The 19,642-nt window shown below is 43.9% G+C and overlaps 1 protein-coding gene across 1 annotated transcript in view; it reads right to left on the bottom strand.

Annotated features, from left to right (window-relative positions):
- Positions 1 to 17,680: 17,680 nt before the first annotated feature.
- The window catches only part of GGCT (gamma-glutamylcyclotransferase), a 31,554-nt gene continuing 29,592 nt past the window's right edge, over positions 17,681 to 19,642 (bottom strand). Inside the window, exons 4-5 of the mRNA XM_063450687.1 lie at positions 18,088 to 18,316; positions 17,681 to 17,840 (exon numbers count right to left, since the gene is read on the bottom strand). Coding sequence (XP_063306757.1) covers positions 18,170 to 18,316 — 147 coding nt within the window. The 3' untranslated portion in view covers positions 17,681 to 17,840; positions 18,088 to 18,169. The remainder of the gene's footprint in view (positions 17,841 to 18,087; positions 18,317 to 19,642) is intronic.

Below are 19,642 nucleotides of genomic sequence, written 5' to 3'. Positions count from 1 at the left end.
AGGCGGGGGGGGGGGGCAAGTGCCTCCCCTTGCCCCCCCCCGTGGACGCCCATGGGTCCCAATCCAAGGTCTCACACAGGTCTTTCTTTCACTGATTGATATGTAGACGTTTATAATATGAGTTCTGGGACATGATCTATTGGGAGATCAGTGAGATATCCAGGCAATTAGAGATATCGGAGATGCATTGAAATGGCTTGATTTGAGGGCATCTAGACCTCTTCTGGTGTGTCCTGGAAAAATGGCAGAGTTCTTGGTAGTTCTTGGTACTAAAAAATTAATTATTTAATTTAAAAAAAACAAAGCATTCTACCACAAAAAATAAAAAAAATAAAAAGCTGGTTAGATTGGGAGGGATCCAGAAATAACTATGGCTTTGAAGGTCCTTAAATCATGAAGAACATAATTTTATTGGAATATGTGTGTATGTGCTCTAAAACGTACAAAGGGTGAAGACATTTTTGCTGCAATGCCAAAACAGCTTTAGAGATAAATGGAAAGTGAATTTCCCTTAATATCTTCCCAACAATTTTTATTTGACTTAGCATTCCATGGGTACATCAGGGCAAACAGACATACACTAAAGTATGCTTAAAAGTGAGGTTCTTCCAATATGCCAAAAAAGGTGTTGGTGAACTGTTTTAGTTTTTTTTGCCATTCCATATAAATATAAATATATTCCACTGAAAGTTGAAGAAGGTAACTAATCAGTGCAGGAAGTGACAAGACAGAATGGAAAGAGAATGTGCACCGGCAATCAGGGGTTTTATTTTATTTTACATTTACAGTAAAATGAAACAGCTTTGAGGAATAATGTAATGTCAAATAATAGTGCAATGCCAAATAAAAACTCCCAATTTGCATAAATGTTTAGCTCAGTATCGCTCATTGTAAATATTGAAAAATGTTAGGCTGCCATCTAGTGGGAACAAATCAATTTGTTCTTAAAGGGATACAATTATTTCAGTGTGATGGACAATCCATTCAATGCCAGACAGGAAAGCATGTTTAATAAACCAATATTGACAGTACCTAGAAATTATCATAAATAATTATATGTTGCTGGAAACAAAGGTTTGGCCAAGGAGTAAACAATTTCACCTAAACACTCAGAAAACTGTTTTTTTTTTTTTTTTTTTAACAAAAAACTAAATATACATCCCCATTCTCAGAGGTATTGAGAAACTGGGGGCTGTATCCCCCATACTGCCCCCAGTTTCTGAGTATGGTATGTAGTGGACACATTTTGTGTGTGAACACTACAGTAACCCCATTCATTAAAAAAATATATATATCTTTTTTATGAATAGGACACTAATGATTGGTTTTGAGCGTTAGCTGACCGCTCTGGCCAAACAGCAGCGCCTCTGCCCGACGGCACTCTGCTCTTCCTGTCACTTCAGAAGCTAGATAACGCCTGAGGGACCTGGAGATCGAAGCTTGAGGCTGTCTTTGGAGTTAAACCGTTTGATTAAGTTGTTATGGTGGCGTAGTGTTCCTTTAAGTCTGAGTTTTGTGTGTGGATTGGAGTCTGATTGTGACTAGCTGTTGTGTGCGTGGGCAGGCTCTGCTATGTGCCTGGCAGTTGGTTATGCTTTTCATTTGCCTACATTTAGTCAGGAATAGAAGTATAATCTCTGGTGGTCCGGCGTGGAGCATTGTGATCTGCACGGATATCTGTTGCAGATCACTTTATGACTTCACGGTCCTGGCGCTCAGACCATGACTCAGAGCTCTGGCTGCCTCATGAGACTTGAGTCTATAGACAGAGAACTTCAAAAGAGCTCTGTAAATGGTCTGCCCATTCTTTTTGTATATTCAATAGTTACATCTTGTTGTATCTGTGTGTATATACACTAGCTATGTTTGTCTACACCAATTTCTTTGTTTGTTAGCTAAATGGGAATAGCCCATAAGAAGAAAAAGATAATAATCTTATTCCTATTTTGAGAGACTGATGAAATCCTGTACGTAAATTGTGTAAATGGGACTTCTTTGTGTCTTGTATATTAAATGATATAATATACATTAAAAAAAGTAATTTCCTGAGGAATGAGGGTAATAGACGACATAGTCCTTTGTCAAGTCATATAGATAGTTAAATCGCTGGTAGGGATAAGTCGTATAGATAGTTAAACCGCTGGTAGGGATAAGTCGTATAGATAGTTACATCGCTGGTAGGGATAAGTTGTATAGATAGTGATGTCGCGAACATAGAATTTTCGGTTCGCGAACGGCGAATGCGAACTTCCTCAAACGTACGCTAACCGGCGAACCGGGCGAACCGCCATTGACTTCAATGGGCAGGCGAATTTTAAAACCCACAGGGACTCTTTCTGGCCACAATAGTGATGGAAAAGTTGTTTCAAGGGGACTAACACCTGGACTGTGGCATGCCGGAGAGGGATCCATGGCAAAACTCTCATGGAAAATTACACAGTTGATGCAGAGTCTGGTTTTAATCCATAAAGGGCATAAATCACCTAACATTCCTAAATTACAATGGATATGGATTGACACCTGACATATGACATATTGACACCTTGACATATGGATTGACACCTGTCCTCAGAGACCTTGATACACACTGACACAAAGCAGAATAGGGAATGTTCCCCCTACATAGGGTCACTTGGCAGATATGGATTGACACCTGTCCTCAGGGACCCTGATACACACTGACACAGAGCATAATAGGGACTGTTCCCCCTACATAGGGTAACTTGGCAGATATGGATTGACACCTGTCCTCAGGGACCCTGATACACACTGACACACAGCGGAATAGGGACTGTTCCTCCTACATAGGGTCACTTGGCAGATATGGATTGACACCTGCCCTCAGAGACCCTGATACACACTGACACAGAGCAGAATAGGGACTGTCCCCCCTATGACAGTGAAAAAAGTTTTTTGTTTTTAAATGCACGCTATTGTGACACCAGATATAAGTGGTGGCACTGGGCAAGTGGGCACAGTATCCACTGTGAGTCTGACACACAGACGCTTGCAGACAACTAACTGCTATTCAATCTATTACAGTGAAAAAAAAGTTTTTGGGTTTTTAAATGCACGCTATTGTGCCACCAGATATGAGTTGCACTGTGCACACTGGCAGAGTACACGCTGTTGGCCTGACACACAGACGCTTGCAGACAACTAACTGCTAATTAATCTATTACAGTGAAAAATTTTTTTTTTTTAAATGCAAGCTATTGTGACACCAGATATGAGTGGTGGCACTAGGCAAGTGGGCACAGTATCCACTGTGAGCCTGACACACAGACGCTTGCAGACAATTAACTGCTATTCAATCTATTACAGTGAAAAAAAGTTTGTGGGTTTTTAAATGCACGCTATTGTGCCACCAAATATGAGTGGCACTGTGCACACTGGCAGAGTACCCGCTGTTGGCCTGACACACAGACGCTTGCAGACAATTAACTGCTAATTAATCTATTACAGTGAAAAAAGTTTTTTTGTTTTTAAATGCAAGCTATTGTGACACCAGATATGAGTGGTGGCACTGGGCAAGTGGGCACAGTATCCACTGTGAGCCTGACACAAAAGCTGGCAGGCAGGCAGGCAACTGCAATTAGATTACACATACGGTGCATCACTATGTATAGATAGTTAAATCGCTGGGAGGGATAAGTCGTATAGATAGTTAAACCGCTGGTAGGGATAAGTTGTATAGGTAGTTAAACCGCTGGTAGGGATAAGTCGTATAGATAGTTACATCGCTGGTAGGGATAAGTCGTATAGATAGTTACATCGCTGGTAGGGATAAGTTGTATAGATAGTTACATCGCAGGTAGGGATAAGTTGTATGGATAGTTAAATTGCTGGTAGGGATAAGTCGTATAGATAGTTACATCGCTGCTAGGGATAAGTCGTATAGATAGTTAAATCGCTGGTAGGGATAAGCCGTATAGATAGTTAAACCATTTTATTTATGGATAAAAGGTGTAAAGTTAAATTCTTCATTGAGGCCGTCTGGTGTGAGTGTTTTTGAAACGGTAGATCAATCTTGATTCCTTCACTAGCAAAATGTTATTGAAATTGCCTTTTCTGGTATTTAAAGTCAGTTTTTTCTAAAAAAAAAAAAAAAGTCAGGTGTGTAGGTCTGTAGGATCCCTATCATGGTGGTTTCTGACATGGTTAGAGACTGGAGTAGATACATTAGGGTTTGTGATTGAACAAACATCTTCTTAGTTGCTGGTAGGTTTTGCCTATACATTAGATCCCACAACTGCATGTTATTAAATATCTGACACGTGTAGAGCTGCAATTGCTAAACCTTTTGATCGTATATTCTTATTGGATTTTTGTACTTAGTACCATTTTTGTTGGTTTGATGAATTTCCAGGCTTTACAGTGTCCACATTTATATACTCCAGTAGTCTGTGTTAGCCATGTGGATTGTGCTTTAACTGGTTCTATATAACTGTGTACCAGGTAGTCCCTGAGATTCTTAGATCTGCGTGCTGTAAAAATGTGTTTTTTTTTAACAATGTGTTATTTTAATTAATAAAATTTATTTATTTTTCCTAATTTCTTCATTTGTTCCTCCTAGTCTGGAAGCTAGCTGGCACCCTTCTGTCTTTACACTACATCCTAGTCCCCCTGGTACAGCATTATCTTTATTTTCACTTACATAGTTTCCTTTTGGGGTTTTCCCCATTATTGGTGTACAAATTTGACCATTTGGCTCGACTTTATTTAGTTTTCCCGTTTTGTGGAACTACTGAATTTTTTGCACATTTATGCAGCCAGCATAAGAAAAAAGAAAACTACCAAAAAAGGACGGCATAGAACGCCCGCCGTATTTCACTGCAGGTTTACATTTTTTTTACTGTATTTAACTGGACACCTGGTCTACTGTCTACTGGTTGCAGAGCACAAGAGCTATGATGTGAGCATCATAGACTACCATCCAGCTTCCTGTGCGTGTATCATTGCATTAGACAGGCTGTGGATGCCAGGAAATTACATCAATTACATCAATCTGACTGTCTCAGTGTTACTATATAGTGGGAACTACCCATCACAAAGCTGCACTAAAATCTCTGCCCAGCCCTCAAGAAACATCAGTGTGAGAGTCAGTGATCACACCTACGAGCCTCTTAAAAGACCACCCCCCTCCAATGTACAGACGTTTAATAACTGACGTAAGAAGATTATTTGAATGTTATTTACTCATGTGAGTGGTTTCTATTAATTTTATTTCTGAAATCTTTTAGCAAAAGTGGTTCTCCCACTTGTATTATTTATTTTTTCTTCATTTAAAGAAATCAAGCATGCAACTGTTTGTTTGTGTATGCACATTTGCTGTACCCCATAATCATTAATTGGAGGGATGTACATTTCCCATAAACTTCAAGCACCTGATTATGTGTTCACATTGCACTTATGTACATGGTCGATATGATTATTTCTTACACTGATACCGGAGAAACTGACGGAAGCCAAGCACAGAGAGATGGACACAGGTTTCTTCAGGAAGGAAGAGATTCTTTATTCGGTTCACCGATCGGGACTCAGAGGGACTAGTGTCACCAAAATACAACAAGTTCTGAGCCCCGGACAATAGTGCAGGCTCCTTATATAGGCACATAACTCCTCCCATATTAAGCTCCACCCGCACATTCTCTTGACCAATCAATACAAATAAGAATTAACTTCCTGCTTGACCGCATGGCCTGTCCAGCACAATGGAGGAGGGGAATGCTACATCCGGTATTCTTGCACATACTCCGTACACTACTGATCGTATCTTGCCACGTGCAACCAACCGACCGATACGTCAGCATATGCACGTACACATGCCGCGTGGTAATCTCGGCCTACTAAATTTATTTTTACCGAGATTCCACCACATTCCCCCCTTTGATGCCTCTTGATATTTCACAATTACTTGAGGCATCACTTAACCTTGGTTTGCATATACCTCAGGTTACCATGAACCAGACCAGACTTTTCTATGATGTGAATCCCTCAACACTCCTCTTCCTGCATTGGTTCTCCCTGATCTAGAGCCTCATATTTATATATGGCCATTATCTGTGCTGCAGCCTTCCTTTCTGCTATATTTTCTATCAGGCTTTGCACAGACCTAACTACTAAGGGGATAAGACATGGCAGGAGTAGACACAACATTAAAATCAGTACTGAAAATCAGTACTCCGCCTACCAATGCCTTAAGCCCTCCAAACTGCTCATACCAGTTACCAAACCAACTACTTGGATTATACCCTTTCCATACCTGAGTAGGCACATGCGCTAGTTTAACCATATGGCTAGTAAGCTCAGCTATTGCTTGCCCTTCGTCATCTATTTGAAGACAGCAATTGCTCAGGTTAAACTTCCCACATACACCTCCCTCTACTGCCAATAGGTAATCCAATGCTAATCTATTTTGGTATACTGCTGTCCTCATCCTGGTATTATGCTTCGCTAGAAGATTGAGCGCTTGTGAGGTCTCATTAGTAATTATCTCACCGCCTGTAACCTTATAATGCGGTTGAGCATATAAATTGGGGTTCTGTATCCGAAAGTACCATCCTCTGCCCACGTGGCTGGCCCATAGTAGTCTATAATACGCTGGGGAGGCCATTCATCATCTTCCCAGGCGCCTATCTCTATGGGTCCCCTTCTCTTCCTATGATTCACATCATATACTTTAACACCCAAAGTCTCACCTGTTTCAAAAGGTAACAAGAAGAAGGATGGTTTGAGCATACCCAACACACATGCCCCTTCCCAGTCCTGTGGCAACTCCGAATAAACCTTCTTACCACAGATCCAATACAAATTTGCTGGGGCTCTCCAACTAGATGTGATAGATAAATCAAACCATACGTCCTTTAAATTGGCATATCTTGCAAACGGGTTAGATGGTTCTGAGACATTTGAAGCCGACCACCAAGTTGTATTCTTTGTATCATCATCATAAGCTTTTTGCCCTAGACAAGTTAATTCTCCTACAGAAGTATTAAACATCATTCCTTTCCTTGCTATGCAAACATAACCTATGATGGAGGTCTTTAATCTCCACTCAGATTTACCTCTAACACTCATCTGATAATTGGCTTGTGAAGATATTAATTGTTCAACTGCCTCAGAACCGGACATTACCTCCTTTGCTTCCCAAGGCCATTGGTCTCCCATGTTAGTACCTCCACACACATATCAGTTGGTTACATTAAGACTACCGGCAATACTCTCAGCTAAATCTATGAACAGGTTTTTAGCATTATGGGGGATCTTATTATCTATACTCATCTCTTCATAAAAAGAATGGAATACCTGATGAGTTTGGGAGGTTACAGTATCGGTCTCTATCCCTATAAACAATACTGTCCCAGGGTCTAAACCCGTCCCATATATTTGAAACCCAAATAAGTTACCATATCTATCTAAGAATTGGTCAGGATTATATATAAGAATATGGACTGGATTGCATTCCATAGACTTACAGTATGGATTGGTAGGCAACTTAGTCACAATTATATCCTTGTCTGCCCACCCCACACAAGACCAATATGGGCAAAAGTTATATTCTCTATTTGGGCATCTAGGACTCACATACTTATTTTTACTACTGGGACAAATATATTTATCATTAGACCCATACGTTCTCTCCCATCTAAGATCCCCACATACATTCCACGGCTTTCTATCACTTGATATTGCTTTGCATGCATCAAATAGCAGAACACCCGAAGAATGTACGGATTCTAACACCGTTTTGTTTATTAGGGTCCCCTGAGGATCTCCATTCGTGAGAGTCAACCAAATTGTACGGGGTTGATACTCTGGATTGAAGCACTTAGGTTCTCCTACTCCTAAATGGCATACACTATACTCTATATTTAAGTATCTACACCTAGACACTTCTCCGTTACATTCATACTGCGAATGCCAAATTAGGGTCTGGGAAATATGGTTACCTGTTCTTGTAGTCTTAATGCATACCTCACAGCTAGGAGTGTCGGTACCTCTACCTTCCTGAATATAAAAAGACATATAAATAAACATTATCATAAGCACATCTTTCGTCGGCCGCATCCTCAGTCTTCGTCCGTGCGATGGCACCTCAGCTTCCAGGATGTAAGGGCTGCAGGGAATGGAGTTCTGCTCGTCTTCACAGGGGTCCCTTCGAGACTTTCCTGGCTTTTAAATTACACGTCGGTGAGCGGACAGGCTTTATTATGGCAGTCTAAACACTCACTTACCAATCTCTGAAACAATAAAATTTGTAATCCACAAGGTTCCTCGTCACTCCGACTGAGTCGTGCGCTTTAACCGGATCTTGCAGGGATTCTCTGGATCTGGTGTAGCTTGCCAAGAATCTACCGCTGCTGGTTTAACCCTGGAGTGATGAATCCACGGAGTCACTTCGGCCACTTTTATCGCTGTAGGGGTAGACAAAAGAACAACATAAGGACCTCTCCACTTGGGCCCTAACGGTACATTATTCCACTCTTTAATCCACACTTGGTCTCCTGGATGGTAACTATGAACAGGGGGATAAATATTCACAGGTAATCTATCTTGTACCCATTTCTGTACCTCCTCCATAGTCTTACCCAACTCTACAACCTGCTGCCGGGTAATTCCTTCTCCCAACTGACTCAAATCCCCCCTTAAGTTACCAAGTACGGGAGGTGGACGCCCATACATGATTTCAAAAGGAGAGAGACCCATCCTTCTGGTAGGTGTACTGCGAATTCGCAACAGAGCTATGGGCAAAAGAACGTTCCACTTAAGTTGGGTTTCCTGACACATCTTTGCCAGCTGGTTCTTAATAGTTCTATTCATTCTCTCTACTTTACCAGAACTCTGAGGTCTATATGCCGTATGAAGTCTCCACTTTATACCAAGCATATGAGTCAGTTGTTGTAGGCACTGATGAACAAAGGCTGGTCCATTGTCCGATCCTATAGAGCAGGGTAGTCCATATCGGGGTATTATTTCTCGTAGCAGGAATCTCACAACTTCTCCTGCTTTCTCTGTACGAGTAGGACATGCTTCTACCCAGCCTGAATAGGTGCACACAACTACTAGTAGGTAGTGATGTCCACCAGATTTAGGCATTACTGTATAGTCAATTTGTAGATCGGACATATGGAGTCCCCCCCATATACTGAACTCCTGGTGGCTTTACTGGTCCTTGCCTTGCATTATTTTTAGCACACGTTACACATCTTCGTACAATGGCTTGAGTTAAGTTGGACAATCTGGGTATGTAGAAATGTTTTCTGAGAGATTCTTCTGTACTATCTCTTCCAGAATGTGTCCCGTTATGATAGTTTTGGACGATTTCTACCGCTAGTGATGCTGGAATAACTATTCTCCCATCTTCTAACTGATACCATTTGTTCTCCAAATACTTTCCAGGTTCAGTCTTTAACCACTCTTCTTCTTGAGCTGTATAAACTGGAGTCCATTGAGACAGTGGAGTTGGTATAAGAGCAGCTATATGTTCCACATATTCCTGTCTTCCTGATTCAGCGGCACGCTTAGCTGCATTATCTGCCATCCAATTTCCTTTAGTTACATCACCATCTCCTCTCAGATGCGCTCGACAATGTATAATACCGACTTCTTTCGGTTCCCATAATGCTTCCAATAGTTGTAAGATTTCAGCTGCGTACTTGATTTCTTTGCCCTCTGAATTCAATAGTCCTCTTTCTTTATACAAAGCTCCGTGGGCATGAGTGGTTAAAAACGCATATTTGGAGTCCGTGTAGATGTTCACTCTTAAACCTTCAGCCAATTGTAACGCTCGTGTCAGTGCTATCAATTCTGCCTTTTGTGCTGATGTTCCTTTTGACAGTGGCCGGGCTTCTATCACCTTGTCTATCGTCGTTACCGCATATCCTGCATAGCGAATCCCTTCTTTCACATAACTACTGCCGTCTGTATAATATTGGACATCGGGGTTCTGGATGGGAAAATCACGAAGATCTGGTCTACTTGAAAATACTTCATCCATCACTTCCAAACAATCGTGTTGACTTTCAGTAGGTTGCGGCAAAAGGGTAGCTGGATTTAAGGTACTGACAGTCTCTAAATGCACTCTTGGGTTTTCACACAACATTGCTTGATACTTGGTCATACGGCTGTTACTGAACCAATGATTGCCTTTGTAATCCAACAACGTCTGTACTGCATGTGGGACTCGTACATAAAGTTCTTGACCCAGAGTGAGTTTATCGGCTTCAGCTACCAGCAGGGCGGCTGCAGCTACGGCTCTTAGACAAGGTGGAAGACCACTGGCCACTGCATCCAGTTGCTTAGACATATAGGCAACAGGTCTTTGCCATGATCCCAAGTACTGTGTCAATACTCCCACAGCCATTCTTCTTTGCTCGTGTACATACAGGTAGAATGGTCGTGTGTGATCAGGTAGACCTAATGCTGGGGCACTCATCAAAGCCTTCTTTACATCTTCAAATGCCGTTTGCTGTTCTTGAGTCCATAAGAAGGGGTCATGTTCTGTACCCTTAATAGCTACATACAGAGGTTTTGCCAATATCGCGTAACTGGGAATCCATATCCTACAGAAGCCTGCTGCCCCCAAGAACTCTCGCACTTGTCTTCTATTCTTGGGTGTTGGTATTTGGCACACAGCTTCTTTTCTCTCTGGCCCCATTATTCTTTGACCTTCAGAGATATGGAATCCCAGATATTTGACAGTGGACAGACACAACTGAGCCTTCTTCCTAGACACCTTGTATCCTGCCTTCCAGAGAATGTGTAGTAGATCGTGTGTTGCTTGCTGACATATTTCTCTTGTGACTGCTGCTATCAACAAGTCGTCTACATATTGTAATAATACACACTCTCCTGGGATGGACTTGAAATCCAGTAGATCTTGACTTAGAGCTGAACCAAATAGGGTAGGTGAATTTTTAAACCCTTGAGGCAGTCTTGTCCAAGTCATCTGGCGTTTCGAGCCCGTTACAGCATTTTCCCATTGGAAAGCGAAGATACATTGGCTTTCTGCGGCAATTCGGAGGCAAAAGAAGGCATCTTTGAGGTCTAAGACTGTAAAATAGGTAGCCCCGCCCGGAATTAAAGCAAGCAGGTTATACGGATTGGGCCCAACTGGGTGTATACTGACAACCGCATCGTTGACTGCTCTCAAGTCCTGCACAGGGCGATACTCATCTGTACCGGGCTTTTGAACAGGCAGCAATGGGGTGTTCCAGGGGGAAGTACAGAATTTTAGGATACCATACCGTATGAACTTATCCAGATAAGATTGAATATTCTTCTTAGCCTTCTGCGGGATGTGATATTGCCGTAGGCTCACTGGATAAACCCCAAGCTTTAGTTCAATTCGAATAGGTGGAATATTGCGGGCCAGTCCTGGTGGGTTGTTCTCTGCCCAAACTCCTGGTAGGTTGAATAAGGATTCATCACTCTTAGGGTTTTGGCTAGTCAACGCTGTATAAAGTCGCCACTCTTCTTCCTTTGGTACATAGAAATTCTTCTTCCTTTGGTGCCCAGAATGTCATTTTAATGTATACATACTTTGAGGATGTTGGTGTTAAAATATGTAGGCTATTAATGCTGAATTAATAAGATTTATTTTATTTGCCTTACGGCCTGCAAAGATGCTTTAAATTATTAGGCAAGTTTACTGTAAATCAAAACATTGAGTAAACATTTATGTAACAAAATACGTTAAAATAATGGAAATTACTCCTCTTCCACAATAAGAAGGCAAAAAAAATTGAATTTTATGTCAAGACACGGAGGCTCATATTGCTTAACCCTTTCTTTACTGTCCACCAATAGCAGCAAAGTATATTAACAGTAAGAAAAAACAGTAACCATAGAGATAGGACACTCCCATATCCAGTCCCAGTATAATAGGCAGCACCTCCTCCTCCAATTTCTCTTTCTTTGCTGCTACCAGACAGATAAGTACCTCACTAATTACTTTTCTCTGCTGACATTTTGTACCATTCACTGGTTAATGTATGATTATATTTTGTATTTATTTGACCTTCTGTTGTATACCTTGTTTGAGCCCAGGGTCCCAGACCTTCCCTGTCCGGCTTTATCCTGCTCTACCTTCTCTGATTCCCTTGGTATCGCTCTAAACTTTCCCTCCATTACTCTGCCGGTCTGCCTGTCTTCTCTCCTATTACTGCGTTCGAATTTTTCATATGAACGCTGCATTCACCTGTTTGATGTGAACGGTCTGCCTGCCTATTCTCCTATTGCTACATTCGAATTTTTCATTCGAATGCTGGATTCACCTGTTTGATGTGAACCAGTCTGCCTGCCTATTCTCCTATTGCTGCATTCGAATTTTTCATTCGAATGCTGGATTCACCTGTTTTATGTGTTCCCCCCGGCGGCCATTTTCTATCAGTCACTTTGGCGCTCTTTTTCCCTCCGTTCTCCTTATCTGCCGGTCTGGACCCTGGTGAGCTCCCTCCTTTTTCCTCTGTTTACACTGCCTAGCCTGGGGTGATTAACTCCTGCTAGTTGCATCCTCCACATATTTAGCAGCTCTATTTTCTATTCACTACTCAGTATATATTTTGGTTGTCTCCCTATATATTATACTGCATATTATACTGCATATTCCCTGCATATAGATATATATATATATTTTATTTGGACCTGACCTTAGCCTCAGTTAATATTATTATGCCTAAACCTAAAGGGCTTGTCTCCCCTCTTTCCCCCTGAGGATAGGGATATACCCCAAGCGCTGGCTGACCCTATCTCTGCCAGATCTGGCCCCCCTTCTTCTGCGGGCGACCCTATGTCGGTGCCGGATGATGCCCAGGCCTTAGCACTGCAACGTTCAGTCACAGACGCCATTATGGCCGCCATGGGCTCAATGTCCGCAACCCTGTCTCAGACTATTTCTCAGGCTTTATTGGCACAACCTGTACCTGCAGAAGCGTCTGCCATGCCTACACGCTTAGCGCATTCCTGTGTAAACCGCCCAGGGGGCGACTCTAGAAAGGCTACGGCCAAATCTAAACACCTGATCCCTCCCGCCTCCAGAACCACCAAGACTGGTGTGAAAATAGCCACCCAAGATAGCGTGCCTGTGTCACGCAAAAGAGCCTTTCCGCGCCAGGCAGAACGGGCGCGGCACTGGAAATGTGCCAGAGCACTTACAGAGAGCGACTCCGACTCAGAAATCGGGTCTTGTGAGGAGGCTATTGATGAGTCCGGGGATGACTCTAAGAACGAGTCGGACGGGCAGGACACTGACCCATTTGCCCCTACCCTACCAGGATTGATAATTAATGACTCTCGCAGTGACTCTCCCGCTACCGCAGGTTCGACTCTCATGAACCGGCTGGAGAACCTATGTTTGACCCGGATGCTCTCCATCACCTGAGGTCGGCAGAATGGCTCCCAGCCGACCATGTAGCAAAATATCTTGAGAACTGGGTTAGGCGCCCTCTTAGCAAGACGGCACGCAACAAGCTCAGGGCAGAATGCCCTAGACCTCTTTATCCCTAATAAAGTCTGCGAGACACCTATTGTAGACCCTAAAATGACGCAGTTTCTTGCAAAGATGGGTTGGAATCCCCGTAAGGGTCTGGAATCTGCATTAAAGTCATGCCAGGACAAACACCTGGACATTTTTGGTCGCTTAGCAAAATTATTTGACCTGGCCGAGATGGCCAGAACTGAGAATAGACAGGTTGACCCGGAAGAACTCCGTGGTTGGGTGCAGAGGGCAATCTGCATAGCCGGTAGTGTGAACACTTCCCTGTCTATAGAACGGCGTAAAGCCATCCTCTTTAAAATCGAGCCCAAACTGGCCAACCTCGCCCTCACTGAGGCAGGCAAAGATGCTCAGGGCCAGCTGTTCGGAGACTCCTTTATCAAGGATCTGGGGCGCTTTGTAGGTGCTTTCACAGCCTTAGACAAGGCCCAGTCCTCCATGAGGAGAGTGTTTCAGGGACGGGTCTCTTCCAGGGCCGGCAGATTCAGGAGCCGTCTGTTCGGCCGATCTAATTTTAACCCCCGAGGATCGGGACGAGGCCACCAGAGGCCACCTTATCAGGACACGAGACACCAGTCTCCCTTCTTCCCATCTCGTGGAAGACCATGGCGCTCCAGAAGCTTCAGAGGGAACCCCGGTTCCAGACGCCCTTACGGTAAGACCACACCTAGTTCATGCTTTTTCCAATATCTGTGTAGGGGGCAGACTCCGTCATTTTTTACATGCCTGGTTAGAGATCACCTCAGATGCCTGGGTTGTGAACACGGTAAAGGGGTTCCACATAGAACTGGTAGACTCCCCGGGTTGCATTCCTCCCTCTCACCCTATGGTAATGTCAAAGGCAAACCGCGCCTTAATAGACAAGGAACTATTGTCACTCCACATGAAAGGAGCGATAGAACGGGCACCACTGAACCATGCTGGGGTTATCAGCAACATTTTCCTGGTGGAAAAGAAAGGCGGTCAGATGCGCCCAGTTATAAACCTTCGGGCCCTAAACTCCATAGTGCGCTACCGACACTTCAAAATTGAGGGAATCCACCTCCTTCGGGACTTACTCCTACGTGGAGACTGGATGGCAAAGTTAGACCTCAAAGATGCCTACCTAACGGTCCCGGTGACCGAGTCATCCAGGGACCTACTGAAGTTCCTATGGAAAGGTGGAACATGGCGATTCACATGCCTCCCGTTCGGACTCTCGTCTGCTCCGTGGTGCTTCACCAAATTGATGCGACCGACCATGGCTTGGCTGCGCAGTCGCGGGGTAAGGCCGATAGTCTATCTGGACGATATCCTCCTCATGGCACAAGATCGGGGAGTCCTCTTAGAACACCTTCAATGGACAATGGATCTCCTACGTCGCCTGGGTTTCTTGCTCAACGGGGAGAAGCCCTGCCTATCCCCGACCCGACACATGGAGTTCCTGGGGTTCACGGTCGACTCGGAAGCGGAGTCTCTCAGTTTCCCTCCAACCAAAATACGCTTAATCCGCAAGGAACTACGACGTGCCCTCACGAGACACCAGCTGTCGTTGCGACACCTGGCACGACTCATTGGACTACTGACCTCGTCCATCCAGGCGGTGTTCCCGGCTCCGCTCCACTACCGAGCTCTTCAACGCCTGAAGATAGCACACCTTCGCAAAGGGGCCTCGTATGCAGATTTGGTCCCCTGGACTCGGAATCCCAAGACAAGATGACCTGGTGGATCCACAACCTATCCGCCTGGAATGGCAAGGCCATCTTCGGCTCTCAGCCAGAGTTCACGGTGGACTCAGATGCGAGTCTCCACGGCTGGGGCGCACACTGCAACGGGGTGACCACTGGGGGTCGAGGGACAGATGCAGAGTCCCGACTCCACATCAATGCCCTAGAACTATTAGCTGGTTCCTTCGCGATCAAGAGCTTTGCGAACGGCACGGCCAGTGCATGCATCAGACTGCGTATGGACAACATCTCAGCGGTCCGGTATGTCAACCACCTGGGCGGCACACGCTCAGCGATGTTGGCCCGCTTAGCGAAAGATTTCTGGACCTATTGTCTAGCCAGGAACCTGAGGGTCCAGGCGGAATACCTTTCTGGCCTTCACAATACCCATGCGGATTGGAGCTCACGCTATCTCGCAGACACCAGCGATTGGAAATTGGATACAGAGGTGTTCTCCACTATCTCGTCCCTTTGGGGGCCTTTCTCTATAGACCTCTTCGCTTCCAGACTCAACACCCAACTACCCAGGTTCTACAGCTGGCGCCCGGACCCGGCCGCGGAGACAGTGGACGCATTCCTACAGGAATGGCCCGACTCACGCCTTTACACTTTCCCGCCATTTGCCATGCTCCCCCGAGTGCTACTCCAGGTACGGCACCAGATGGCGGATATGGTCCTGCTAACCCCATTCTGGGGTACCCAGTCGTGGTTCCCTCAACTCCTGGAACTGGCAATAGACGTTCCCGCTCTTCTGCCGCCCAACCGGGACCTTCTGCTGAACCCGATGGGCCAACAACACCCCCTCCTACTGGACGGATCATTACGGTTACTGGCATGGAGAATTTTGGGGGACCCTGGGAAGTCCCAGGAGTTTCGGACACAACTCGACGCCTCTTGGCTGACGCATGGGCTCCCGGCACTAGACGCTCATATCGGACCGCTTGGGGAGCTTGGGCTGGTTGGTGCCTGGTTAGGGACCTGGATCCCGTGGCGGCTCCTGTGACGGCGATACTACTCGGACCTCACCTTGCAACAACTCTCTGCCAAATTGGTATGCCTGTTCTGCCTCATTTCATGTCAACGAGTCTCGGAGGTACGTGCCCTGGACCATGATGCGAGATCCTTCACCCCGGATGGGGCGACATTCAATATCTCCAGAAGGACGAAGACGGCCATACGCTCAGTCTCTTACCCGAGTTTTCCGTCTAACCCACTGTTGTGCCCAGTGACCTGTTTGAAGGAATACGAACTTCGAACGAAGGCCCATAGATCGGACCCAACGCCTCAACTTTTCCTCGCGACCCGTCGACCATTCACCCCTGTATCCAGCACGACTCTGGCTCGTTGGGTGAAGTGGATTATGTCGCAAGCGGGGGTGGATACATCCATCTTTAGCGCCCACTCCACGTCCATGGCCTCTTCGGGGGCACGCCTGGAAGACCTTATGAGTATGGCGGACTGGTCCAGAGAATCCACCTTCAGGGAATTCTACTTCCGACCTCAACCACACGTTTTCTTGTCGGTCATTGCTCAGCTTTAAACTAGCAATATGAGCCTCCGTGTCTTGACATAAAATTACATGATTTTGCTATTTCATGACGAAAAGTCATGATTTTATAAAAGACACGGAGGCGAGTATTGCCCCTCCCTATTACTTATTTATATAATTTCCCCCCCCTGTCATTTCTCGCTTCGGGCGGTAAGTATAACATTGCCTTCCATGAATGTATGACTTATATGTACATCTGACTCATGACACTTCACATACATGGGGACTCTTGACTCAGGTACGAATGGGGGTACACTAACGGGTGGCTTGGTTTCCAATGTATCGTATCTTGACATGGGCAAATAGTGTTAGTACCGATTTAACCTTTGGGCTCCTGTCATTATGTCTTCACAGGTTGATCCACTTCTAAGCGCATCGCATGAAGGACGTCTCTATGCTCAGGACTTCCACAAGTTAGCTGAAGTTCAAGAGTTGACAAAGAGATGGACTCCCTATGGTTAAAGTTTCACCATTCGTTCCCGGTTTTGCCTATGTTCGAGGGCATCCACTGTTCCTGTATCAACAAGGACTCTGGGCCGTGGCCCTTCTAGTGCTGGACTGTTTCCTGACTTCCGGTTTCTGTTGGCGGGTAGCATCTCCAAAGAAAGAGGAATTGGAGGAGGAGGTGCTGCCTATTATACTGGGACTGGATATGGGAGTGTCCTATCTCTATGGTTACTGTTTTTTCTTACTGTTAATATACTTTGCTGCTATTGGTGGACAGTAAAGAAAGGGTTAAGCAATACTCGCCTCCGTGTCTTTTATAAAATCATGACTTTTCATCATGAAATAGCAAAATCATGTAATTAATGCTTAAACTATACATTTAGGTAATACACCAATTTGTTGAAAGAAAAATTAAGGAAAATGGTTGAGAGAAAAAAAAATTGTTTATTTTTTGCTTCTTATAAACATCTTATTCATTAGTCATTAAGCAGATAGATAAATTGTGCAATGAGAATGGAGTTGTCACATTTAAGACAAAATATAATATAAAATTATAAAATAAGTTGGGATTTCACAGTGAATATCTTGTGTGATTCATTTTTTTGTTGTTGTACAAGATAATTCTATGGGAGTTCTAGTACTTAAATTACAAGATAGCAATATGCTTCGTACTGTTTTAGCCAGCTGTGAAAAAAAATAATCTTCCCTAGCACTCAAATGGTTAAATAAAATAAGAGACAAAGTTAAAATATAAGCATATAGATACAGTAGATTATCAAATATATATGAGTGTTTGAATTAACTATAAATTTAAAACGTCTGATTTAAATAATTTTCCCTTTGTTTGGTTTGTGACTAGAAGTCTACAATTGGATTTAGAAATATACATATTTTTATGTACAAGTTTCAATACTAAATCTGTTCAGAGGGGAACTAAGCATGCCTGCTTAAATTGAATGCAAACTCTAATTATTCATCATTGTGTATATTTCTGATTGCATCCATTAATCTGTCCATGATTGGGACTGGACCTGAATAATCGTTGGTTTGTATATCTTCCAACATCTTCTGATATTGAAGTGGTAAGTCGTTCTGCTTTGCCCCCATGCACATGACCTGTTAATATAAGGGGGAGGAAAAAAGCATTAAAAAGGCATTTATTAGTATGAAACAAGTACTCTTTAACACCTTTATGTGTATTGTTGAATCATGCAGTTCAGTTTAGCTGCTGCACTGTGGCTTTAAACATCATTCTGATGACCCAATATCAACTGGTCCAATATCACTAGACCACATAGACATTTAGGGTACCTAGTGTTTAATCAGGTTATAGCTCACGTGTTTCCACCAAACTCTGAGGTTAGACAATGTTACAAAAGCCAGCACATGACTCAAATTGTCTGACAGAAACACAACACAGCAATCCCAAATGAGAATACCGTATATACTCGAGTATATACGGTAATATGAAATCTATATGAATATTGTCCTGGCCTGATCCCTGCAGCACATCCAAACTTCCCACCGCTTTAGAAATATTGCCTTTGAGTCTTCATGTTCTCTATTTTCTGTTTGCTTAGAAGTGCTTAGTATGTTGTAGATAAAGCTTTCTTTTTTAGTTAGTCTGATAAGAAGTGCAGGAATGTTTGCCCTATGTAAACTTGCACTACATCATGTAAAACCCATGATTATTATTATTATTATTATTGCCATTTATATAGCGCCAACAGATTCCGTAGCGCTTTACAATATCATGAGAGGGGATTTAGATATAAATAGGACAATTACAAATAAACTTACAGGAACAATAGGTTGAAGAGGACCCTGCTCAATTGAGCTTACATTCTATAGGAGGTGGGGTGTACAACACATTAGGACAGGAATTTGCAATCAAATAAGGTGGACTGCCCTTTAGGAGAGGGCAAGAGACAGGTATGTGAGGTAGGGGTTATTCTTGGAGGCCATAAGCTTTCCTAAAGAGATGGGTTTTAAGGCACTTCTTAAAAGATGCAAGACTAGGGGAGAGTCTGATGGCGGTTGGCAGGCTATTCCATAGGAAGGGAGCCGCCCGCGAGAAGTCCTGCAAGTGCGAGTTGGCCGTACGAGTGCAGTACGGCTATTGGGAAGACCAATCAGGAGAGGGTTACAATAATCCATGCGGGAAATTACTAGAGCATGGACAAGCTCCTTGGTAGTATCTGGTGCAAGAAAGGGGCGGATGCGGGCTATGTTTTTAAGATGGAATCTACAAGATTTGGCAACATGCTGGATGTGAGGCTCAAAGGTGAGACCAGAGTCAAGTATGACGCCAAGACAGCGCGCTTGCAAAGATGGACTGATGTTGGTACCACAAACTTGAAGGGAGAGCGAAAGAGGAGGATCAGTATTAGGAGGAGGAAAGACAAGGAGCTCAGTTTTTGAGAGATTGAGTTTCAGAAAGCG

Source organism: Pelobates fuscus, chromosome 4 (assembly GCF_036172605.1).
Source record: "Pelobates fuscus isolate aPelFus1 chromosome 4, aPelFus1.pri, whole genome shotgun sequence".
In the NCBI taxonomy this organism is placed as follows: domain Eukaryota; kingdom Metazoa; phylum Chordata; class Amphibia; order Anura; family Pelobatidae; genus Pelobates; species Pelobates fuscus.
This window is presented reverse-complemented; position numbering and strand designations above follow the sequence as displayed.